Source organism: Pristiophorus japonicus, chromosome 20 (assembly GCF_044704955.1).
Source record: "Pristiophorus japonicus isolate sPriJap1 chromosome 20, sPriJap1.hap1, whole genome shotgun sequence".
Lineage (NCBI taxonomy): Eukaryota > Metazoa > Chordata > Chondrichthyes > Pristiophoridae > Pristiophorus > Pristiophorus japonicus.
The window spans coordinates 82,470,979-82,492,472 of NC_091996.1; the positions used below are offsets into that span (position 1 = coordinate 82,470,979).

At 43.4% G+C, this 21,494-nt stretch overlaps 1 protein-coding gene across 1 annotated transcript; it reads left to right on the top strand.

Moving 5' to 3' along the window:
• The first annotated feature begins 6,200 nt into the window (after positions 1 to 6,200).
• On the top strand, positions 6,201 to 9,555 carry LOC139232985 (probable G-protein coupled receptor 139). The gene is made up of 2 exons (XM_070863482.1): positions 6,201 to 6,297; positions 8,660 to 9,555. The coding sequence occupies exons 1-2, from the start codon at positions 6,201 to 6,203 to the stop codon at positions 9,553 to 9,555; spliced, it is 993 nt and encodes a 330-aa protein (XP_070719583.1).
• The last annotated feature ends 11,939 nt before the right edge of the window (positions 9,556 to 21,494 follow it).

Consider the following 21,494-nt stretch of genomic DNA (forward strand, 5'->3'; position numbering starts at 1 on the left):
TTTTCCAATGGGATACGGTTCCGGACACCATCCAGTGCCGCACTCAAATTTCAGATGAGAATATCAATAGTCAACTGTAGTGTTTGGCCCAGAACCACCCTCCCCCTAACCCACACTACAGACCCTATCCCTCTTCTGCCCAACAAAAACACCACTGTCAGCTGTGCTTCTGTGGGTAGCACTCTCACCTCTGAGTCAGAAGTTTGTGGCTTCAAGTCCCACTCTAGGAACTTGAGCACAAAATTCTACACTGACATTCCAGTGCTGTGCTGCAGGAGCGCCGCACTGTTGTGGGGGGCAGTATTGAGGGAGCACCGCACTGTTGGAGAGGCAGTAGTGAGGGAGCGCCGCACTGTCGGAGGGTCAGTACTGATGGAGTGCTACACTGTCAGAGGGGCAGCAATGAGGGACTGCTGCACTGTCGGAGGTGTGGTACTGAGAGAGTGCTGCACTGTTAGAGGGGCAGTGCTGAAGGATTGGTTATGGTGGCGGGGAGGGCAGACCAAGCACTGTGGGAATTCTGCGCCTCAGGGTCATCAAAGGTTGCCAGGTTAACAGTGAGGCGCTGGCTGTAGAAGGCTCTCTTAGCTGGGTCTTTGAGTGCTGCGGTGTTGATTTTTTTGCAGCACTGCTTCTGCTGCCATTGCAGCATTGGGGCTTTGATTTTGATGATGGAACAGATTGGGCAGGCAGACATCGATGAAGAATTTAAATGCCGCCTCCAGTGTGCCAGCACAGCCTTCGGCCACCGAAGTAAGACAATGTTCGAAGATCAGGCCCTCAAATCTGGCACCAAGCTCATGGTCTACAGGGCTGTAGTGATACCCGCCCTCCTGTATGGCTCAGAGACGTGGACCATGTACAGCAGACACCTCAAATCACTGGAGAAATACCAGTTCTTTGGTAAGTTACTTAATTTAATTTGGAATTAATAGGATCATTCTTCAAATATAACAAAGGGGAGTCATTCCAACACAACCAGCTACATTAGATCCACTCTAGCAAAAGACTCTGCTTATTGGAATCATTGGCTCACACGTCATCCTCCTGTCCATGGTTATTATTTCTGTACGTGTGAGGAGCTCATGCAAATTCTTAGTCATTCAGGTAACTAACCATCTGGTCAGCTATCGTGTCTGTTTCCCACTTATAATTATCAATTACCCACCATCCACAAACTCACATTCCCTACTCCCACACTCTGTTGCTGAACCTCTTGTCTTTCTACAGTTCCATAACGTCTCTGATTCTATCACATCTAGGACGTTCAGAAGCAGCAAGATCACTAAAAAAAATCCCGTTTCCATCTCGGGAACATGACAATCCCTGAATCCTGACCTCATCCCATTCATCACTAAACCTCTCGTCCTGTGCTTTCCATCTCTATGCTTGGCCATTACAATATTCTTCTGGGCAGCTTTCCATCCTCTACCACCTATGAAATGGAGATAATTCGAGCTCTGCTGCTAATATTGCATCAAGGAGCAAGCCCCAGTCTCACACAAACTTTGGCCAGTACTAAACAACAGAAAGATTCCAACTGAAAAGATGAGTATGGCTGCCAGTTTGTTTTAGTAAAGACAGAGCCTGGACTACACAAATGCAAAAACACAATACTGCGGATGCTGGAATCTGGAATAAAAACAGTAAATGCTGGGAAACTCAGCAGGTCAGGCAGCACCTGTGGCGATGACGCAGAGTTAACATTTCGGGGCAATGACCCTTCGTCAGAACTCAGAGCCTGGACTAAACGGTCTGAGTATGCTTAGGGGGTAAGTGATTGGCTGGTGATTGGTGAGTAGTTTTTCTTTTTCTTCTTATATTAGTCAGTAACTTTTAACATTGTTATTACCAGTTTAAGTGTATCTAAGGGTTCAGTCATGGCAGGAGAGCTCGGTCGGGTGTTATGCTCCTCCTGTACCATGTGGGAACTCAGGGATGACTCCAGTGTCCCTGACGACTACGTGTGCGGGAAGTGTGTCCACCTCCAGCTCCTGACGGCCCGCGTTGCGGAGTTGGAGCTGAGGGTGGATTCACTCTGGAGCATCCACGATGCTGAGAATGACGTGAGTATCACGTGTAGTGAGTTGGTCTTACCGCAGGGAAAGGGTCCACAGCCAGATAGGGAATGGAAGACCAGCAGGAAGAGTAGAGCAAGGAAGGTAGTGCAGGGGTCCCCCCTGCAAAACAGATACACCGCTTTGGGTACTGTTGAGGGGAATGACTCATCAGGGGAGGGCAGCAGCAGCCAAGTTCATGGCACCGTGGCTGGCTCTGCTGCACAGGAGGGCAAGAAAAAGAGTGGGAGAGCAATAGTGATAGGGGATTCAATTGTGAGGGGAATAGATAGGCGTTTCTGCGGCCGCAACCGAGACTCCAGGATGGTATGTTGCCTCCCTGGTGCAAGGGTCAAGGATGTCTCGGAGCGGGTGCAGGACATTCTGAAATGGGAGGGAGAACAGCCAGTTGTCGTGGTGCACATTGGTACCAACGACATAGGCAAAAAAAGGGATGAGGTCCTACGAAACGAATTTAAGGAGCTAGGAGCTAAATTAAAAAGTAGGACCTCAAAAGTAGTAATCTCGGGATTGCTACCAGTGCCACGTGATAGTCAGAGTAGGAATCGCAGGATAGCGCAGATGAATACGTGGCTTGAGCAGTGGTGCAGCAGGGAGGGATTCAAATTCCTGGGGCATTGGGACCGGTTCTGGGGGAGGTGGGACCAGTACAAACCGGACGGTCTGCACCTGGGCAGGACTGGAACCAATGTCCTAGGGGGAGTGTTTGCTAGTGCTGTTGGGGAGGATTTAAACTAATATGGCAGGGGGATGGGAACCAATGCAGGGAGACAGAGGGAAACAAAAAGGAGACAAAAGCAAAAGACAGAAAGGAGATGAGGAAAGGTGGAGGGCAGAGAAACCCAAGGCAAAAAACAAAAAGGGCCACTGTACAGCAAAATTCTAAAAGGACAAAGGGTGTTAATAAAACAAGCCTGAAGGCTTTGTGTCTGAATGCAAGGAGTATCCGCAATAAGGTGGATGAATTAATTGTGCAAATAGATGTTAACAAATATGATGTGATTGGGATTACGGAGACGTGGCTCCAGGATGATCAGGGCTGGGAACTCAACATTCAGGGGTATTCAACATTCAGGAAGGATAGAATAAAAGGAAAAGGAGGTGGGGTAGCATTGCTGGTTAAAGAGGAGATTAATGCAATAGTTAGGAAAGACATTAGCTTGGATGATGTGGAATCTATATGGGTAGAGCTGCAGAACACCAAAGGGCAAAAAACGTTAGTAGGAGTTGTGTACAGACCTCCAAACAGTAATAGGGATGTTGGGGAGGGCATCAAACAGGAAATTAGGGGTGCATGCAATAAAGGTGTAGCAGTTATAATGGGTGACTTTAATATGCACATAGATTGGGCTAGCCAAACTGGAAGCAATACGGTGGAGGAGGATTTCCTGGAGTGCATAAGGGATGGTTTTCTAGACCAATATGTTGAGGAACCAACTAGGGGGGAGGCCATCTTAGACTGGGTGTTGTGTAATGAGAGAGGATTAATTAGCAATCTCATTGTGCGAGGCCCCTTGGGGAAGAGTGACCATAATATGGTGGAATTCTGCATTAGGATGGAGAATGAAACAGTAATTTCAGAGACCATGGTCCAGAACTTAAAGAAGGGTAACTTTGAAGGTATGAGGCGTGAATTGGCTAGGATAGATTGGCGAATGATACTTAGGGGGTTGACTGTGGATGGGCAATGGCAGACATTTAGAGACCGCATGGATGAAGTACAACAATTGTACATTCCTGTCTGGCGTAAAAATAAAAAGGGGAAGGTGGCTCAACCGTGGCTATCTAGGGAAATCAGGGATAGTATTAAAGCCAAGGAAGTGGCATACAAATTGGCCAGAAATAGCAGCGAACCTGGGGACTGGGAGAAATTTAGAACTCAGCAGAGGAGGACAAAGGGTTTGATTAGGACAGGGAAAATGGAGTACGAGAAGAAGCTTGCAGGGAACATTAAGGCGGATTGCAAAAGTTTCTATAGGTATGTAAAGAGAAAAAGGTTGGTGAAGACAAACGTAGGTCCACTGCAGTCAGAATCAGGGGAAGTCATAACGGGGAACAAAGAAATGGCGGACCAATTGAACAAGTACTTTGGTTCGGTATTCACTAAGGAGGATACAAACAACCTTCCGGATATAAAAGGGGTCAGAGGGTCTAGTAAGGAGGGGGAACTGAGGGAAATCTTTATTAGTCGGGAAATTGTTTTGGGGAAATTGATGGGATTGAAGGCCGATAAATCCCCAGGGCCTGATGGATTGCATCCTAGAGTACTTAAGGAGGTGGCCTTGGAAATAGCGGATGCATTGACAGTCATTTTCCAACATTCCATTGACTCTGGATCAGTTCCTATGGAGTGGAGGGTAGCCAATGTAACCCCACTTTTTAAAAAAGGAGGGAGAGAGAAAACAGGGAATTATAGACCGGTCAGCCTGACCTCAGTAGTGGGTAAAATGATGGAATCAATTATTAAGGATGTCATAGCAGTGCATCTGGAAAATGGTGACATGATAGGTCCAAGTCAGCATGGATTTGTGAAAGGGAAATCATGCTTGACAAATCTTCTGGAATTTTTTGAGGATGTTTCCAGTAAAGTGGACAAAGGAGAACCAGTTGATGTGGTATATTTGGACTTTCAGAAGGCTTTCGACAAGGTCCCACACAAGAGATTAATGTGGAAAGTTAAAGCACATGGGATTGGGGGTAGTGTGCTGATGTGGATTGAGAACTGGTTGTCAGACAGGAAGCAAAGAGTAGGAGTAAACGGGTACTTTTCAGAATGGCAGGCAGTGACTAGTGGAGTGCCGCAAGGTTCTGTGCTGGGGCCCCAGCTGTTTACATTGGACATTAATGATTTAGACGAGGGGATTAAATGCAGTATCTCCAAATTTGCAGATGATACTAAGTTGGGTGGCAGTGTGAGCTGCGAGGAGGATGCTATTAGGCTGCAGAGTGACTTGGATAGGTTAGGTGAGTGGGCAAATGCATGGCAGATGAAGTATAATGTGGATAAATGTGAGGTTATCCACTTTGGTGGTAAAAACAGAGAGACAGACTATTATCTGAATGGTGACAGATTAGGAAAAGGGAAGGTGCAACGAGACCTGGGTGTCATTGTACATCAGTCATTGAAGGTTGGCATGCAGGTACAGCAGGCGGTTAAGAAAGCAAATGGCATGTTGGCCTTCATAGCGAGGGGATTTGAGTACAGGGGCAGGGAGGTGTTGCTACAGTTGTACAGGGCCTTGGTGAGGCCACACCTGGAGTATTGTGTACAGTTTTGGTCTCCTAACTTGAGGAAGGACATTCTTGCTATTGAGGGAGTGCAGCGAAGGTTCACCAGACTGATTCCCGGGATGGCGGGACTGACCTATCAAGAAAGATTGGATCAACTGGGCTTGTATTCACTGGAGTTCAGAAGAATGAGAGGGGATCTCATAGAAACGTTTAAAATTCTGACGGGTTTAGACAGGTTAGATGCAGAAAGAATGTTCCCAATGTTGGGGAAGTCCAGAACCAGGGGTCACAGTCTGAGGATAAGGGGTAAGCCATTTAGGACCGAGATGAGGAGAAACTTCTTCACCCAGAGAGTGGTGAACCTGTGGAATTCTCTGCCACAGAAAGTAGTTGAGGCCAATTCACTAAATATATTCAAAAGGGAGTTAGATGAAGTCCTTACTACTCGGGGGATCAAGGGTTATGGCGAGAAAGCAGGAAGGGGGTACTGAAGTTTCATGTTCAGCCATGAACTCATTGAATGGCGGTGCAGGCTAGAAGGGCTGAATGGCCTACTCCTGCACCTATTTTCTATGTTTCTATGTTTCTATGTTTTTAACATATTGTTAGAACTGTGGGACTTACATGCATGTATGAAGGCATAGATTTTAATCTAGTCTTCCGGGTATTATCTGACTGGGAATACCACTGTTCTTTATTAAAAGTGTTGTTGTGAAAGTTGTTGATGGCATCTGTTTGTTCAGTGACTGCAATTATACCCAGTCTGCAGGGGAGCCGATTTTCTGACCGCATGGATTCGCTTTTCTATAAATAAGGAGAATCCGCTCAATGTGTCAATCGGAGAATTGCTCCCACCATCAACACCAACCATTCAGTCATCGAACGGCAATAATGGCTCTTGGTTTTCTGATAAAGCTCAAGATTCTATGGGCAATTTACGATATACAACCGATTTACTTCCCCATCTTGGCCGCGTTTGGTGTCCCGGGTAAGTAATTACCCGCAGCCAGTATGTCAGTGCATGGAGATAACATTACTTGGCATCTTAGTCCGTGTTGCCATCTCTTCATTTTATTATTTTCCTTGTATTGTGTTATATAAACGTAAGTGACTGTTATTACATCAGGGACTATGCAGCAAAAATATTTCATTGGCTGTAAAGAATTTGGAGACTTCCCAAGGTAGTGAATGGCGCTTGATATGCGAGTTGTCTCTGTTTATTTCAGTCTTTCTTTTTCTCTCCTGTGTGTTTGAAGATGGTTCATGCTCCACGAATGTGAACTCCCAATCCGTGGTGCCTGTGGTGCAATGATTAGTATGTTTTTAATGGTCATTATTACTTACATTTAAAATCCCATTGTTCTTTCAGCCTATAGCACATGCCGTGTTACTGTATTATTATCATAATTAAAATGTGTACTTTGACTTATGGACTCACGCGATCTTCGGTTTCTGCAGGATGGAATTAATAATTTAATTGTTCAATTCAGTCCTATCAGATAAATCACACATGCAGCAAGGATGGAATCTGCTTCAGATGTATCACTTTTCACCTTTTCCTGCTGCACGTTAGTGTCACTGTCTGAAAGCTCATCCTAGAATTCTAATTTTAAGTTACTGATTAATATTATTAAGATCATTTAATGTTTTGAATTCGAATAATGAATTTGCTTTAACAATGGAATTCCGTGCTTCTTTGGTACAATTCTTGATATCTCTGTTTGTAAACCACGATGATTGAAAGAGGAGTGTTTTGATTGTGAGCTCACTCGGTCATAGATTGCGTCGTATTCCCTATATGAACTGTACGCCTACTGACTTCAAACCATAATCGAGCAGGATGACCCATCCACCTCCACGGAGGTGTGTGGGGTGGCTTGACCCATCCACCTCCATGGCACGAACCTGGTATTGCAGTACTTCCAGGAACGGTGCAGTGGCTCTAGGCCTTTTGGCTAAGAACATTGGCGCAGAGTGATCCTTGGCATGTGCAAGGTGACCTCTGGCGTTTGTGATTTGACAAAGAATTGGAACGATTGGCTACGAATTTAAAAAAAAAAAAAAAAAATAATCGAGCAGGATTAACACTGGTTGACTAGAATTCAGAAAGTTTATGAAATGCCAGGATGGTACATTGTCTTGTCAGTGATATTATCCCACAATTTAAAATAAATGAACATTGTTACAAGTGTTATCCCTCATACAATTCCAAAAGTATGCCTGTAAAATGAACTACATTAAATGCTAATTCTCTGCCTTTGTAGTTTTGGTGATTCAATCACCGAGCATGGAGCATAATGTGTCAGTCTGCTGAACCTTCGCTGCACTCCCTCAATAGCAAGAATGTCCTTCCTCAGATTAGGAGACCAAAACTGAACACAATATTCCAGGTGGTCTCTCACCAAGGCCCTGTACAACTGCAGCAAGACCTCCCTGCTCCTATACTCAAATGCTCTCACTATGAAGGCCAACAGACCATTTGCCTTCTTCACCGCCTGCTGTACCTGCATGCCAACCTTCAATGACTGATGTACCATGACACCCAGGTCTCGTTGCACCTCCCCTTTTACTAATCTGTCACCATTCAGATAATATTCTGCCTTCCTATTTTTACCACCAAAGTGGATAACCTCGCACTTATGCACATTAAGTTCTGTTCTTAACATCGTCTCATTTAGGAACATAAGGAGCGGAATATTCCGCACTTCGAGCCTGATTCACCATTCAATTCAATCATGCTGATCTCTATCTTAAATCCACAAACACGCCTCTGTTCCATAGCCCTTCATACTCTTGTCGAACAAAAATCTGTCAGTCTTCGTATTGAAGTTTTCACTCGACCAAACCTCAATAGATTTTTGGGAGGCAGAATACCAGTTTTGCACACCCGTTCATGTGAAGATGTTTCCTTGGCAAGATCTTTGAATGGCCTATCACTAATTTTATGGTTCTACCCACTTGTTCTGGACTCCCACGTTAAAGGAAATAGATTAACTCCATTGGCCTGAACAAATCTTTAAATCATTTAAACACTTCAATTAGATCGCCACTTAATCTTCGGTACTCAAGGTAATAACGGACAAGTGTATGCAACGTGTTCCCTTTCCTTCACTTATTTGGATACTCATTGCTGATTACTCTGACTGCAACCTTTACCTGCACGACGTCCTGTTACAGATAAAATAATCATGTCCCATCATTGAATCCACATTTGTGGGTGCAATTCAGCTTAATGTGAAGAAAGGTAATGTAGTTTTCATCTAACTGAGTTATTTCACTGAAAACGCATGCAACTATTGTTATTGCCCGTTTTATGTTGAATGCTTTCCCTAGTTTCTTTTTGCTGGCAGTTAACGTGGTGACGATTGTGATCCTGTCTCGGGGAAAATGTGGTCTCTCCAAATGTGTCACTCGCTACCTGGTGGCCATGGCAGCGGCGGATCTACTGGTCGTGATCATCGATCTGATACTGAGGCAGATTCCCATTGTTTATCGGGAACAGTTTATTTTCCTGAGGAACGTAGTTCTGTGTAATATCCACGCCATCCTGCTGTATGCAGCTGCAGACTGTTCTGTCTGGTTCACAGTTACCTTCACCTTTGATCGATTTGTTGCCATTTGTTGCCAGAAGCTAAAATCTAAATATTGCACTGAACAAACTGCGGCTGTGGTTCTAGGAACAGTGACCGTGCTGTGCTCTTTGAAGAACATTTTCTGGTATTTTCTATATACAAGTGAATATTATCTTTCAAACAGTTCCTGGTTTTGCAGGGTGGCATACGATGTATCTCGTTCTCTAGTCTGGGCTATCGTTGAGTTAATGCATTACATTTTAACGCCATTTATTCCATTTCTTTTGATTCTAATGTTGAATGCTTTAACGGTCAGACACATATTACTTGCCAGCAGAGCCCGCAGTAGACTCCGGGGTCGGAGCAGTGGCGAGAGCCCCATTGACCCAGAGATGGACAACCGAAGGAAATCCATGATTGTACTGTTTGTTATATCGGGGAATTTCATACTGTTATGGGTGGTGTTCATGTTTTGCTCTATATTGAGAAGATTGGATTACTTGGGATATCCTGTTTCTCCGCCCACATTTGTTCGGGAAATCGGCTTCATGCTCCAGCTCCTGAGTTGCTGCACGAACACTTTTATTTACGCAGTGACCCAGAGGAAATTCAGAGAGGAGTTGAGTAATGGAATGAAATATCCCCTTGCACTGATGGTCAAATTAAACAGATGAGAACAATTAACAATTTATAAAATTATAATGTATTTTTCTTTCATATTCTGTAAATTCCACTGTTGGCCTTATTTAAATTTTGTGAAACATTTCACAATCTGATGCAGTGTTAAAAGAAAGTTCATGTCAGAGTTCTGGACCTTGTAGCTGGTTGTTCGCGAGGATAGGACGCAGACACGATTTATCTGCAGATGCATTTTGAGCAGATATTTGCCGAAGAGCGGTTAGACACTTCAATTATTCCCATGCTGAGATCGCAGTCCAAGGGTCATTTGGGAATGAGACACTGTTGTGGTTAGAAACAGACCAATCTGGAGCAATATCTGCTCAGTCAGTGTGTCGGTAGTTTATCCAGCCTGCACTAGTCTTTTAAGGAAGATGTTGTGAACTGAAGACAGACCCGAAAAAATTGCCAATCACTGCAACATAACCGCGACAGGTAGTGAAGTAATCAATGTCTGTACATTAAATTCCAATCAAACCCATGCGTTAGTCTAATTTTGTTCTTTGCTTTTGTAAACTTCCCGGCAGACGTTGTACTGATGCCACAGAAGAAATTACATTGTAATCAAAGTTCTGTTTTACCAGTTATTGAGTAAAGCTGATTATCAATCAAATTAGGATTCACTTTGCCCACTGAAATCGTGATCCATCGTTAGCACAATTGTAAGGGGCTGATATAGATCTGGGCAGATTTCTTATGTTTTTATGTTCTTTGAGTCCCTAGTTCTTGTTAAAACAATTATCCTGTCTCACCCTGGCTGTTTTCCCTAGTACAGTGCTGCTCGTAGCTCCCTTAAAGCCAAGGGACGCAGACTTGAACAGATTGGCGGACAACTGGTTTAAGCATTCACTGCCAGATCTGGCTGGAACACATACAGCACTATCGGGTCCTGCTCTCGTATGCCAAAATCGCTCACTATTCCAGAATCATTATGAAATGTAAAGATATTCTCCAGTGCTCCCCGTCTTTTTAAATCCTTCTCCCCAGTCTCCACCCTCACCTGCGACAATAAGTATGAGGAGCTCATGGACTTTTTTTTCTCTAAGATTGAGATCATCCATTCAACCACAACTGTCTCTTCCCTTTCTTTCCCTTGCCAACCGGGCCGATCTTCCTCTAAAAATCCACCCTGCTATAGCCCTGACCTCACAACTTTCTCCAATTTCTTCCAATCACCTCTCATGACCTTTCTGAGCCCATCCTGGCCAAAAGACTCACTTCCTGCTCCCTTTGCCTTATTCCCACAAAACTGCTGGCCACCCAACTTCCTTTTCTGGGGCTGCACTTGCCTGGTTCCATTCATACCTATCTAATCGTAGCCAGAGAATCACCTGAAATAGCTTCACTTCAAGGCCCCGCAACGTCAACTCTGGTGTCCCACAAGGATCTATCCTTGGCCCCCTCATATTTCTCATCTACATGTTGCCCTTTGGCGACATCATCCAAAAACACAGCATCAGTTTCCACGTGTACGCTGATGACACTCAGCACTACCTCAATAGGGAAAATAATATATTGGATCTGATGCTTAATAGTGAGCCTGACCTTGTTCCAGGCCTCCATGTGGGGGAACATCTGGGCAATAGTGATCACAAAATTAGGCGGTTCCAATTGGCTAATAGAACTAAAGGCATTCAGAACCTGTAATTTGTATCGTATTTCAGAAGAGCAAACTTCTCCAAAATGGCAGATGATTTGGAACAGGAAAATTGACTAATCCTCGGTGGTGATGTGAAAGATGTTGAATATGAATGGTAAGTTTTTATAAATAAGATTTAAAATGTGGAAAACAAACCTGTACCCACAAGAGGCTTCTCCTTAAGACCAGAGCTTCTGGTATCAGTGGAAATATATTGAGTTGGATACAGAACTGGCTGGCAGGACGCAGGTAAACATAGAAACATAGAAACATAGAAAATAGGTGCAGTAATAGGCTATTTAGCCCTTCGAGCCTGCACTACCATTCAATAAGATCATGGCTGATCATTCACCTCAGTATCCCTTTTCTGCTTTCCCTCCATACCCCTTGATCCCTTTAGCCTTAAGGGCCATATCTAACTCCCTCTTGAATATATCCAACAAACTGGCATCAACAACTCTCTACGGTAGGGAATTCCACAGGTTAACACTTCTCTGAGTGAAGAAGTTTCTCCTCATCTCAGTCCTAGATAGTTTCCCCTTATCCTTAGAATGTGTCCCCTGGTTCTGGACTTCCCCAACATCGGGAACATTCTTCCTGTATCTAACCTGTCCAATCCCGTCAGAATTTTATATGTTTCTATGAGATCCCCTCTCATCCTTTTCAACTCCAGTGAATACTGACCCAGTCGATCCAGTCTCTCCTCATATGTCAGTTCAGCCATGCCGTGAATCAGTCTGGTGAACCTTCGCTGCACTCCCTCAATAGAAAGAACGTCATTCCTCAGCTTAGGAATATTCCAGGTGAGGCCTCACCAAGGCCCTGTACAATGCAGTAAGACCTCCCTGCTCCTATACTCAAAACCCCTAGCTATGAAGGCCAACATACCATGTGCCTTCTTCAGACTAGTTATAGATGGGTTTTGGATCTGTGGGAGACCTGTCTCCAGTGGTGTCCCATAGGGCTCAGTTTTGTGACCGTTGCTTTCTTACTACTTGTATTGATGGTCTGGGTTCAGGGGTTGGTAGCACAATTTGCAAATTTGCAAATAATGCCAAGATCTATACGAGTGCTAGAATTGTAGAAGAGGCTCGTCTGATTCAGGAAGATCTTAAGTTAGTGGGAGATTGGGCTCATGATTGTAAAATGAAGTATAACTTTGATAAGTGCAGTATTATGCATGTGGGCAGGGCAAATGCTCAACATTCATAATGCCTCCAGGGAAAGGCAGTAAAGATGGTGGAGCTAGAAAGAGATTTGGGCATTCTAGTGTATACATGCTTAAAAGTACAGGGTGCGGTGATAGCTAGAGCAAATAGGCTGTTGGGTGTATCCACAGGACAATTGAGTATAAGGCGAAGCATACTGTTTTGTTATTGTACAAGAACTTGGTCAGGCCGCACTTAGAATACTGTGTCCAATTTTCGTCTCCTCACATGATGGGTGATATTGAGGCTCTGGAAAGGGTGCAGAAGAGGGCCACTCGAATAATCCCAAATCGAAAGCACCTTAGTTATCTAGATAGGTAAAAAGCGTTTGGACTCTATACTTTAGAGCAGCGTAGACTTAGGAGGATATGATTGATGTTTATAAGATAATGAAGGGAATAGACAGTGTTCCAGCTGACCGTTAATTTCAATTAAATAGGTTAGGCAGGACCAGGGGGCACAACTTTAATTTGTACAAGGCTAAATCCAGGTTAGATGTCAAGAGATGTTTCTTTTCACAGAGAATAGTAGACCTCTGGAACAAGCTTCCCTCTCATGTGGTGGATGCAGACTTGCTGAATTCCTTCAAGCAAAAGCTGGATTTGTTTCTGGCTGTGTCGGTGATTACCTCTTACAGAACGTAGGTGCCGCAGGGAAATTAATGGCCAGAGTGAATTCCTGGATTCGTTTCGATCGCCGAGATGGGTCGGAGAGGAATTTTCCAGATATTTTTCCACAGATTAGCCTGGGTTTTTTACCTGGATTTTTGCCATTCCCAGGAGATCACATGGTTTCCGATGGGGTGGACTGTATGTGTTGTGATACACAAGATAATGCAATTGTGTGGGACAGGCTCGATGGACTACATCATCTTTACCTGTCCGTTACTTTTTTCATCAGTATTTTTCGTAATACCACTTCTCTCGACCCCTCCACGGTCTCTAAATTGTCAGACCTCTTCTCCAACATCCAATTCTGGATGAGAAGAAATGTTCTCCAATTAATTATTTTGAAGACTGAAGCCATTGTTTTCGATCATGGCCACAAACTCAGTTCCCTAGCCAATGGATTCATCCCTCCTCCCAACTTTTTCCGAGGCTGAACCAGACTGCTCGCAACCTTGGTGTCAAGTTTGTCCTTGAAATTAGCTTTTAACCACATATACGCAGCATAACTAAGAACTCCTATTTCCTCCTCCATAACATCACCCGTCTCCGCCCTTGCCTCAGCTCATCTGCTGAGGATGCCCTCATCCATGACTTTGTTACGTCTAGAATTGCCTATTCCTAAGCACTCCTGGCTGGCCTCCCACGTTTTACCCTACATAAACTAGAGGTGATCCAAAACTCAGCTGCCCATGTCCTAATTTGCTCCAAGTCCCGCTCACCCCATTGACCTACATTGGCTTCCGGTTAAACAATGCCTTGATTTCAAAATTCTCATCCTTATTTTCAAATCTCTCAGTCGCCTTGCCATGCCCTATCTCTGTAACCTACTACAGCCCCACAACGCCCCAATGTGTCTGCATTTCTCTAATTTAGCCCTCTTGAGCATTCCTGATTATAATCACTCAACCATTTCTGGCCGTGCTTTCTGTTGCCTAGGACCCAAGCTATGGATTTCCCTCCCAAAACCTCCGCATCGCTAACTCTCTTTCCTCATTCAAGATGCTCCTTAAAACCTACCTCTTTGACCAAGCTTTTGGTCACCTGTGCTAATTTATGCTAATGCTACTAGCTGGCAAATGTTTTCTCACATAATTCTCCTCTGAAACGTCACGGGCCGTTTCACTACCATACAGGCGCTATATAAATACAAGGTTGTTAATGGTGCATGCAGCTGAAGACACGGCCACTAATGGTGGAACAATTAAAATCTGCGATGCTCAAGAGAGAAGATTGAGAGGAGCACAGTGAGCTCAGGTGAGTTGTAGAGCTGGGGGAGATTACAGAGGTAGAGAGGGGCGAGCCCATGGAGGATTTGAATATAAGTATGAAAACTTGAAAATTGTATTTTGAACGGGAGACTCGAGAAACAGTATGCATCTACTACACATCCTGACCATACGATGTGCTCATAATCTATTTTGTAATTGCAGCTAATCAAGTTCCACCACTGTTAATTTCCCCGAATTCCGTATCCAGTGGCACATAAGAACATAAGAGCATAAGAAATAGAAGCAGCATTAGGCCATTCGGCCCATTAACCTCAACTCCACTTTCCTGAACCATCCTCAAATCTCTTTGATTTCCTGAATATCCAAAAATATATCGATCTCTGTCTGGAATACGCTCAACGACTAAGCTGCACAGTTCTCTGGAGTGAGGGATTCTATGTTTCTATGTGAAGAATTCCAAAGATTTAGCACCATCTGAGTGAAGGAATTTCTCCTCATCTCAGTCCTAAATGGATAACGCTTATTCTGAGACTGTGAGCCCTGGTTCTAGACTCACCAGCCAGGGGAATCATCCACCCTGCATCTAGCCTGTCAAACCATAAGTAAGATTTGTCTATATTTCAATGAGATCACATCTTATTCCACTAAATTCTAGAGAATATAGGCCTAGTCTACTAAAACTCTCCTCATAGGACAATGCCCCCACCCCGGAAGTCAGTCTGGTGAACCTTCGTTGCACTGCCTCCGTGGAAAGTATAACATTCTTTAGGTAAGGAGAGCAAAACTGTACGCAATACTCCAGGCGTGGTCCCACCAAGCACCTATACAATTGCAAAATGACATATTTACTCTTCTGGTCAAATACTTTGGATTAAAGCCCAACATACCATTTGATTTCCTAATTGCTTGCTGTATCTGCCTTTTAACTTTCAGTACATGTACAAGGGCAGCCAGGTCCCTCTGAACGCCTACATTTCACAATCCCTCACCAATTAAAACATTTTTTGCTTTTCTATTTTTTCTACCAAAGTGAATACATGCGCATCTCTTCAACCCAAAAATGGCCCATTTATTCCTACTCTCTGCTTTCTGTCCATTAACCAATCCTCAATCCATGCGAGTATGTAACACCCAACCACATCAACGCTAATGTTGTTCAATAACCTCTTGTGTGGCACCTTATGGAATGCCTTCTGAGAATCCAAATACATCACATCTCTTGGTCTCTCCTTATCTATCTTGCTAGTTACAACCTCAAATAACGGTAACAGAGTTGTCAAATACGATTTCCCTTTCATATATCCGTGTTGACTATGCGCAATTACATTATTACTTTCTAAGTGCCCTGTTACTATGCCTTTAATAATTTCTAACATTTCCCTACTATTGACATCAGACTTAAAGTTCTATCGTTTTCCATGTCCTCACTCCCTCTTTTCTTAAACAGTGGGGTGACATTTGCTAACTTGCAGGCTGCAAGAGGCGTTCCAGAATGTATAGAATTTTGGAAGATGAAAGCCAATGCATCAACTATCGCTATATCCACCTCTTTCAAAACTCTAGGATGTAGACCATCCAGGGGATTTATCGGAATTCATTCCCATTAATTTCTCCAGTATTATTTCCTTACTAATATTAATTTCTTTCAATTCCACATTCTCACTAGATCCTTGGTTTTCCACTATTTCCTGAATGTTTTTTGCATGTACTTCCGTGAAGCCAGATACAAAGTATTTGTTTAATTTCTCTGCCATTTCCTTATTCCCCAGTGTATTTTCTCCTGTCTCATCTTGTAAAGGACCCACATTTACTTTCGCAAATCTTTGCTCTTTGCAAGCATTTACAATCTGTTTTCTGTATTTTGCTAGATTCATCTCTTATTGTATTGTCCCGTTCTTTCAATTTTGTGGGCCTCCTTTGCTGAATTGCAAATTCCTCCCAATCCTTAGGCTCACTACTCTTTTAGGCAACATTATGGGAAGATTAGGTATCTTCCTTTAATCTAATAGTATTTTTAATTTTGCCAGTTACTCAAGGGCGGGCCATTTTTCCTGTGGTGTTTTTTTCCTTAAGGGACTGTAGATTTGTTGTGAATTATGCATTATTTCTTTAAATGTCTGCCATTGCTTTTCGACTGTCACATTTTTCCATTTATTTTCCCAACCTACCTTAGCTAACTTACCTATGTAATTTCCTTTATTCAGCTTTAGGAACCTCGGGCCCGAAATTCATCAACTCACCGCCCGCTGCCGCTGAATGCCGCCCATCACCGCCGACATTGCTCTTGCAGATCCACTCAGTGCCACTTTTGCCTGGAGTGGGTGGGAGGGGAAGCCGCTGGGAACAGCCCAGCGGACGGCCGAGTGGTGCAACTGACCTCCCGCCCACTGAGCTCCCAGATTAATGCGGGTGGGTGTCGGCGGGATTGGCGCCAGAAAATGGATGAACCGTTGTGAGAAGGCTGGTCTGTCCCCGATGGTAAGCATGAAGAAGCTGAAAAAAACGTCAGTGAACATTTTATTTTTTGTCCCCACAGCAGCTTACCTGGATGGGGTTCCCTGAAGGTCTTCTGATCGTTTTTTTATTTTTTACTGATGATTTATTTTTTCACGTCTTTGACCGTCCATGGGCTCCACTCCATCCTCGGCCACACTTGGGTGACAAACACCTCTGTTGCCAAGAATGACACCTCCTGCCCACTGCCACCAAGATTGTTGGTGTACGTCATCCATTTGCCACCTGCCGACCTTCGAGTAACCTCGGCGATGGATATCCCATCCAAAGTACCGTCCGGTACCTCGGCGACCATCAGCGGCTCGCTGGACGGCCAGAGGCCTTGCTGAAAATTGAACCCCTGGTTTCAGATGTAAATAAATCACCCTCAAACGCAAAATAAAATTCTGGCACTGCTCCCCAGCGGATCCTTTGCTGCAAGGTTATTAATTAACCCTGTCTCATTGCACAATACTAGATCTAAAATAACCTATTCCCTCGTAGGTTCCTCGACATACTGATCTAGAAAACTATCTTGTATACATTCCATGAATTAGTTCTCTACACTCTTACTGCATATTTGGTTTGCCCGGTCTGCATCAAATTGATTGCTCTATGACCCTTGTTAAATGCATCTCTACTTTCCTGAATAATACTCTTCCCGATACTTCAACTACTGTTCGGGGGCCAATAAATCATGCTCACTAATGTTTTCCAACCTTTGTTATTAATTAGCTCCACCCAAACTACATTTAGTTTTCCGAATCCAGTTCCTTTCTCTCTACTGTCTTTATCACCTCCTTTATTATCAGGGCTACCCCTTCTGCCTGTCTCTTCTAAAAGTCAAATAACCAGGACTATGTAATGGCTGTTAAATCAAATACATTTATTTCTATCTGTGTTATTAATTCTTCTATGTTGTTACACATGCTTCGTGCATTCAGATATAGCAGCTTTTACTTTAACATTTTTCTAATTTTCCCTGAAGTCGCTTTAGTCACTGGTGCCCTATTACCGTTATTAATGTGTCTGTCCCTTCCTGACCTACTCTGCTTATTTTTACCCAGATCACTGCTCTTCTCAACAGCTTAAGGTTTCTCTTACTACTTTTCAATTTATCCTATCTGCATCTTTCCAATGCCCTGCCCCACCTTGTTAATATAAAGCTCTATCTACTGCCCTATTTATTCAATTCGCCAGTACATTGGTCCCAACCCAGTTTAGGTGGAGCCCATCCCACGGAAGAGCTCCCTATTTCCCCAGTATTAATGACAAGTTCCCACTCATCGAAAAAAGACGTGTCAGCGGAAAGTGTTAACTCCTTTGCAAGCTTATAGTAATGGAATTGTGTCACTTCGTAAAACTTAACAACTTTCCCGGCTGAAAAAGAATCAAGCCCCATTTTACATTTACAAAGTCTTTGTATCTTCAAAACTTCCTTACGAATTAAAATTCCTTTAAAACAGCAGTGGTCATTCATAACATAATTTTTAACTTTAAATAGAACATTCCCATCAGGGAAGACTGAAATTTAGATTAACCTCCAATTGCTTTAAAATTGTTTTGCATTATTTTAGAGGGTGCCATCCCCAAGACTTTCCAGTACAACCAAAATATTTGACAAGCAGAATCACCTCAAAATTCCGAAAATCCAATTCAAACCATTAAACATTTAAGAAATTCAAAACTGTCTCAGATCTGGAACTAGAAACCTTCACATAATATATACTAATAACCAGAATTTCACTATGGCCACAACGAAAGTCTGGTTTTCATCATTTAGTAGTTCAGTTAACTTCCATAATTCTAATTTAATTCAGATCAGATCAGCAACAGTAACTAGTGGGGTGCCGCAGGAATCAGTGCTGGGGCCTCAACTATTTACAATCTATATTAATGACTTGGATGAAGGGACTGAGTGTAATGTAGCCAATTTGCTGTTGATACAAAGATGGGTGGGAAAGCAAATTGTGAGGTGGACATCAAAAATCTGCAAATGGATATCTACAGACTAATTGAGTGGGAAAAATTGGGCAGATGGAGCATAATGTGGGAAGATGTGAGGTTATCCACTTTGGCAGAAAAAAATAGAAAAGCAAATTATAATTTAAATGGAGAAAAATTGCAAAGTGCTGCAGTGCAGAGGGAACTGGTGGTCCTTGTGCATGAAACACAAAAAGTTAGTATGCAGGTACAACAAGGAATCAGGAAGGCAAATGGAATGTTGGAAATAATTGCAAGGGGGGTAGCGTATAAAAGAATGGAAGTCCTGCTACAACTTTACAGGATATTGGTGAGGCCACACCTAAAGGACTGCATGCAGTTTTGGTCTCCGTATTTAAGGAAGGATATACTTGCATTGGAGGCTGTTCAGAAAAGGTTCACCAGGTTGATTCCGGAGATGAGGGTTTTGACTTATGAATTTAGGCCTGTACTCACTGGAGTTCAAAGGAATGAGAGGTGATCACATCGAAACATATAAAGAGGGGGATCGACAAAGTGGATGCAGAGAGGATATTTCCACTCATGGGGAAACTAAAACTAAGGGACATAGTCTCAGAATAAGGGGCCGTCCATTTAAAACTGAGATGAGGAGGAATTTCCTCTCTCAACGGGATGTAAATCTGTGGAATTCTCTGCCCCAGAGAGCTGTGGAGGCTAGGTCATTGAATATATTTAAGGCAGAGAAAGAGCAAGTTTTGAGTGATAAGAGAATAAAGGCTTATGTGGAGCGGGCAGTGAAGTGGAACTGGGTTCATGATCAGATCAGCCATGATCTTATTGAACGGTGGAGCAGGCACAAGAGGCCAAATGTCCTACTCCTGCTCCTATTTCTTATATTCTTGTGTATTAATCAAACATAATAGAGAAAAGAAAAAGCAAAATAGCACATGCTTACAAAAACTCATTAATTTATGTCATCATTCTCGGACTTTGTTCATTTTCAAATAATTGAAAATAGTGACTGTAACTGGAGAAAAATAGTTTTCACATTTAAACAAATCCAAAATTAAGTGCCAGGCCCCATAGCAAATGCAACTCCAAGGTCATTATCTTCTTTAAACAAGCTGCCTCTGACTTTACATCTGCACAAGCTGCTCCAGTCAAATAAATCCACACCAATGCCTTTAACTTAAAATGTAAATCACAAAGTTTCCCTTACTTCTAAGTGCACAATCTTAACTCGAAATGATCGTACTCAATGAACCACATTAATGCAACTAAGAAATATTCATCCTTATAACAGGTTATGAATTCAAAGGACCAACTGGGAGCAGCTCACACTAGAGGTTGAAGTGGTATACTGAACGAACTCTTTTATAGCCCGAACTGCGGAGCTGTTCTCTCACAAGTCGGGGGGCCACGATGTTCCAGGGCCAGCTGCTCCACCTATTTACTTCCCGACCTGCGGAGCTGTTCCCTCGCAGGTCGGGGTGGGGTGGGGTGGGGGGGGGGGTCATTGTGTAGGTGCTTGGTGGGACCACATCTGGAGTATTGTATACAGTTTTGGGTCTCCTTACCTAAGGAATGACATATTTTCCATGGAGAGAGTGCAACAAAGGTTCACCAGACTGACTTCTGGGATGGTGTATTGTATGGGGTTAATCACATAGGGTTAATTATGATATTTTGACATTTACAGTGTGTTTCTGCTTCATGCCTCGTGGAATGTTGTTGATGCAGAGAGAGAGAGAGACCTTGATGCGCCCACCATCTTGTTTATGGGACGATCGGCGCCTCGTGGTCTCATGCTTTATGGACGAACAGCTGGGGCCTTACAAATTAGGAGTTGGCCATAAGCCACATGCACCCATGTTTGTTCAATAGTATAAAGGAATGGAACTGTCCAGTAGCTCTTTGAACTTCACCTTGGACCGTGATTCGCGAGCAGTGCTGGGACCCCCAAGGCTCCTGACCGGCCGTCGTTGCGGAGTTCCCGACGGGCCGAAGGCTGTGAGCTTTGTTGCATCTTATCATACTTCTCTTTTCTTCGTAAACTGTATGATATTTATTTTCCCACAGTAAACAGTGTTTTATCTTTACTTCATTTGTCTTGTCTCTTATTTAACATTCATCCAGATCCCGAACCTGGATCTATTATTATCGATCCAAAATATTTTGGCGTCACGAACAGGATCAGGTAAAATGTTTAAGAGAAAAGACAAGAAGCAGTCTCCTCCTGCGGGAGAGGAGTATAGAATATCAGGGTCGAGCATGAGGGATGAGGGTTTTGTCTCTCTTGCCAATGTGCTAGCCCGGTTTGGACCCCTGCAACATTGGGACACGCAGTTATTGGAACAGAGCAAAGATAGATCCGTACCCCACACGGTACTGTCTCTCCTGGAGGGAGCGGGCTTCCCACAGGAGAAAAGTAGTCCCCCACAAATGGGATGGATTTTGTTGACAGCATTAAGGGCGATGTGTAAACAACTTAAGGAAAGTGAGGCAGAAAACCTACAGTTAAAAACAGCTGATAAGGTTTTGGAAAGTCAAAACTCGACCCTGACTGAAGTGGTCCATACTGCACAAGAACGGACGGACAAGGTCAATGAACAATCAGAAACTTTAATATGCCATCTGGCGACAGTACAAAATAAAAAGAAAGCCAGACGACGGAAATTACAGATGGATTTGAAATATATCCTTTGTACTGCACTGATTTGTTGCTGGATGTGGTAGGGACTTGCTCAATCAGAT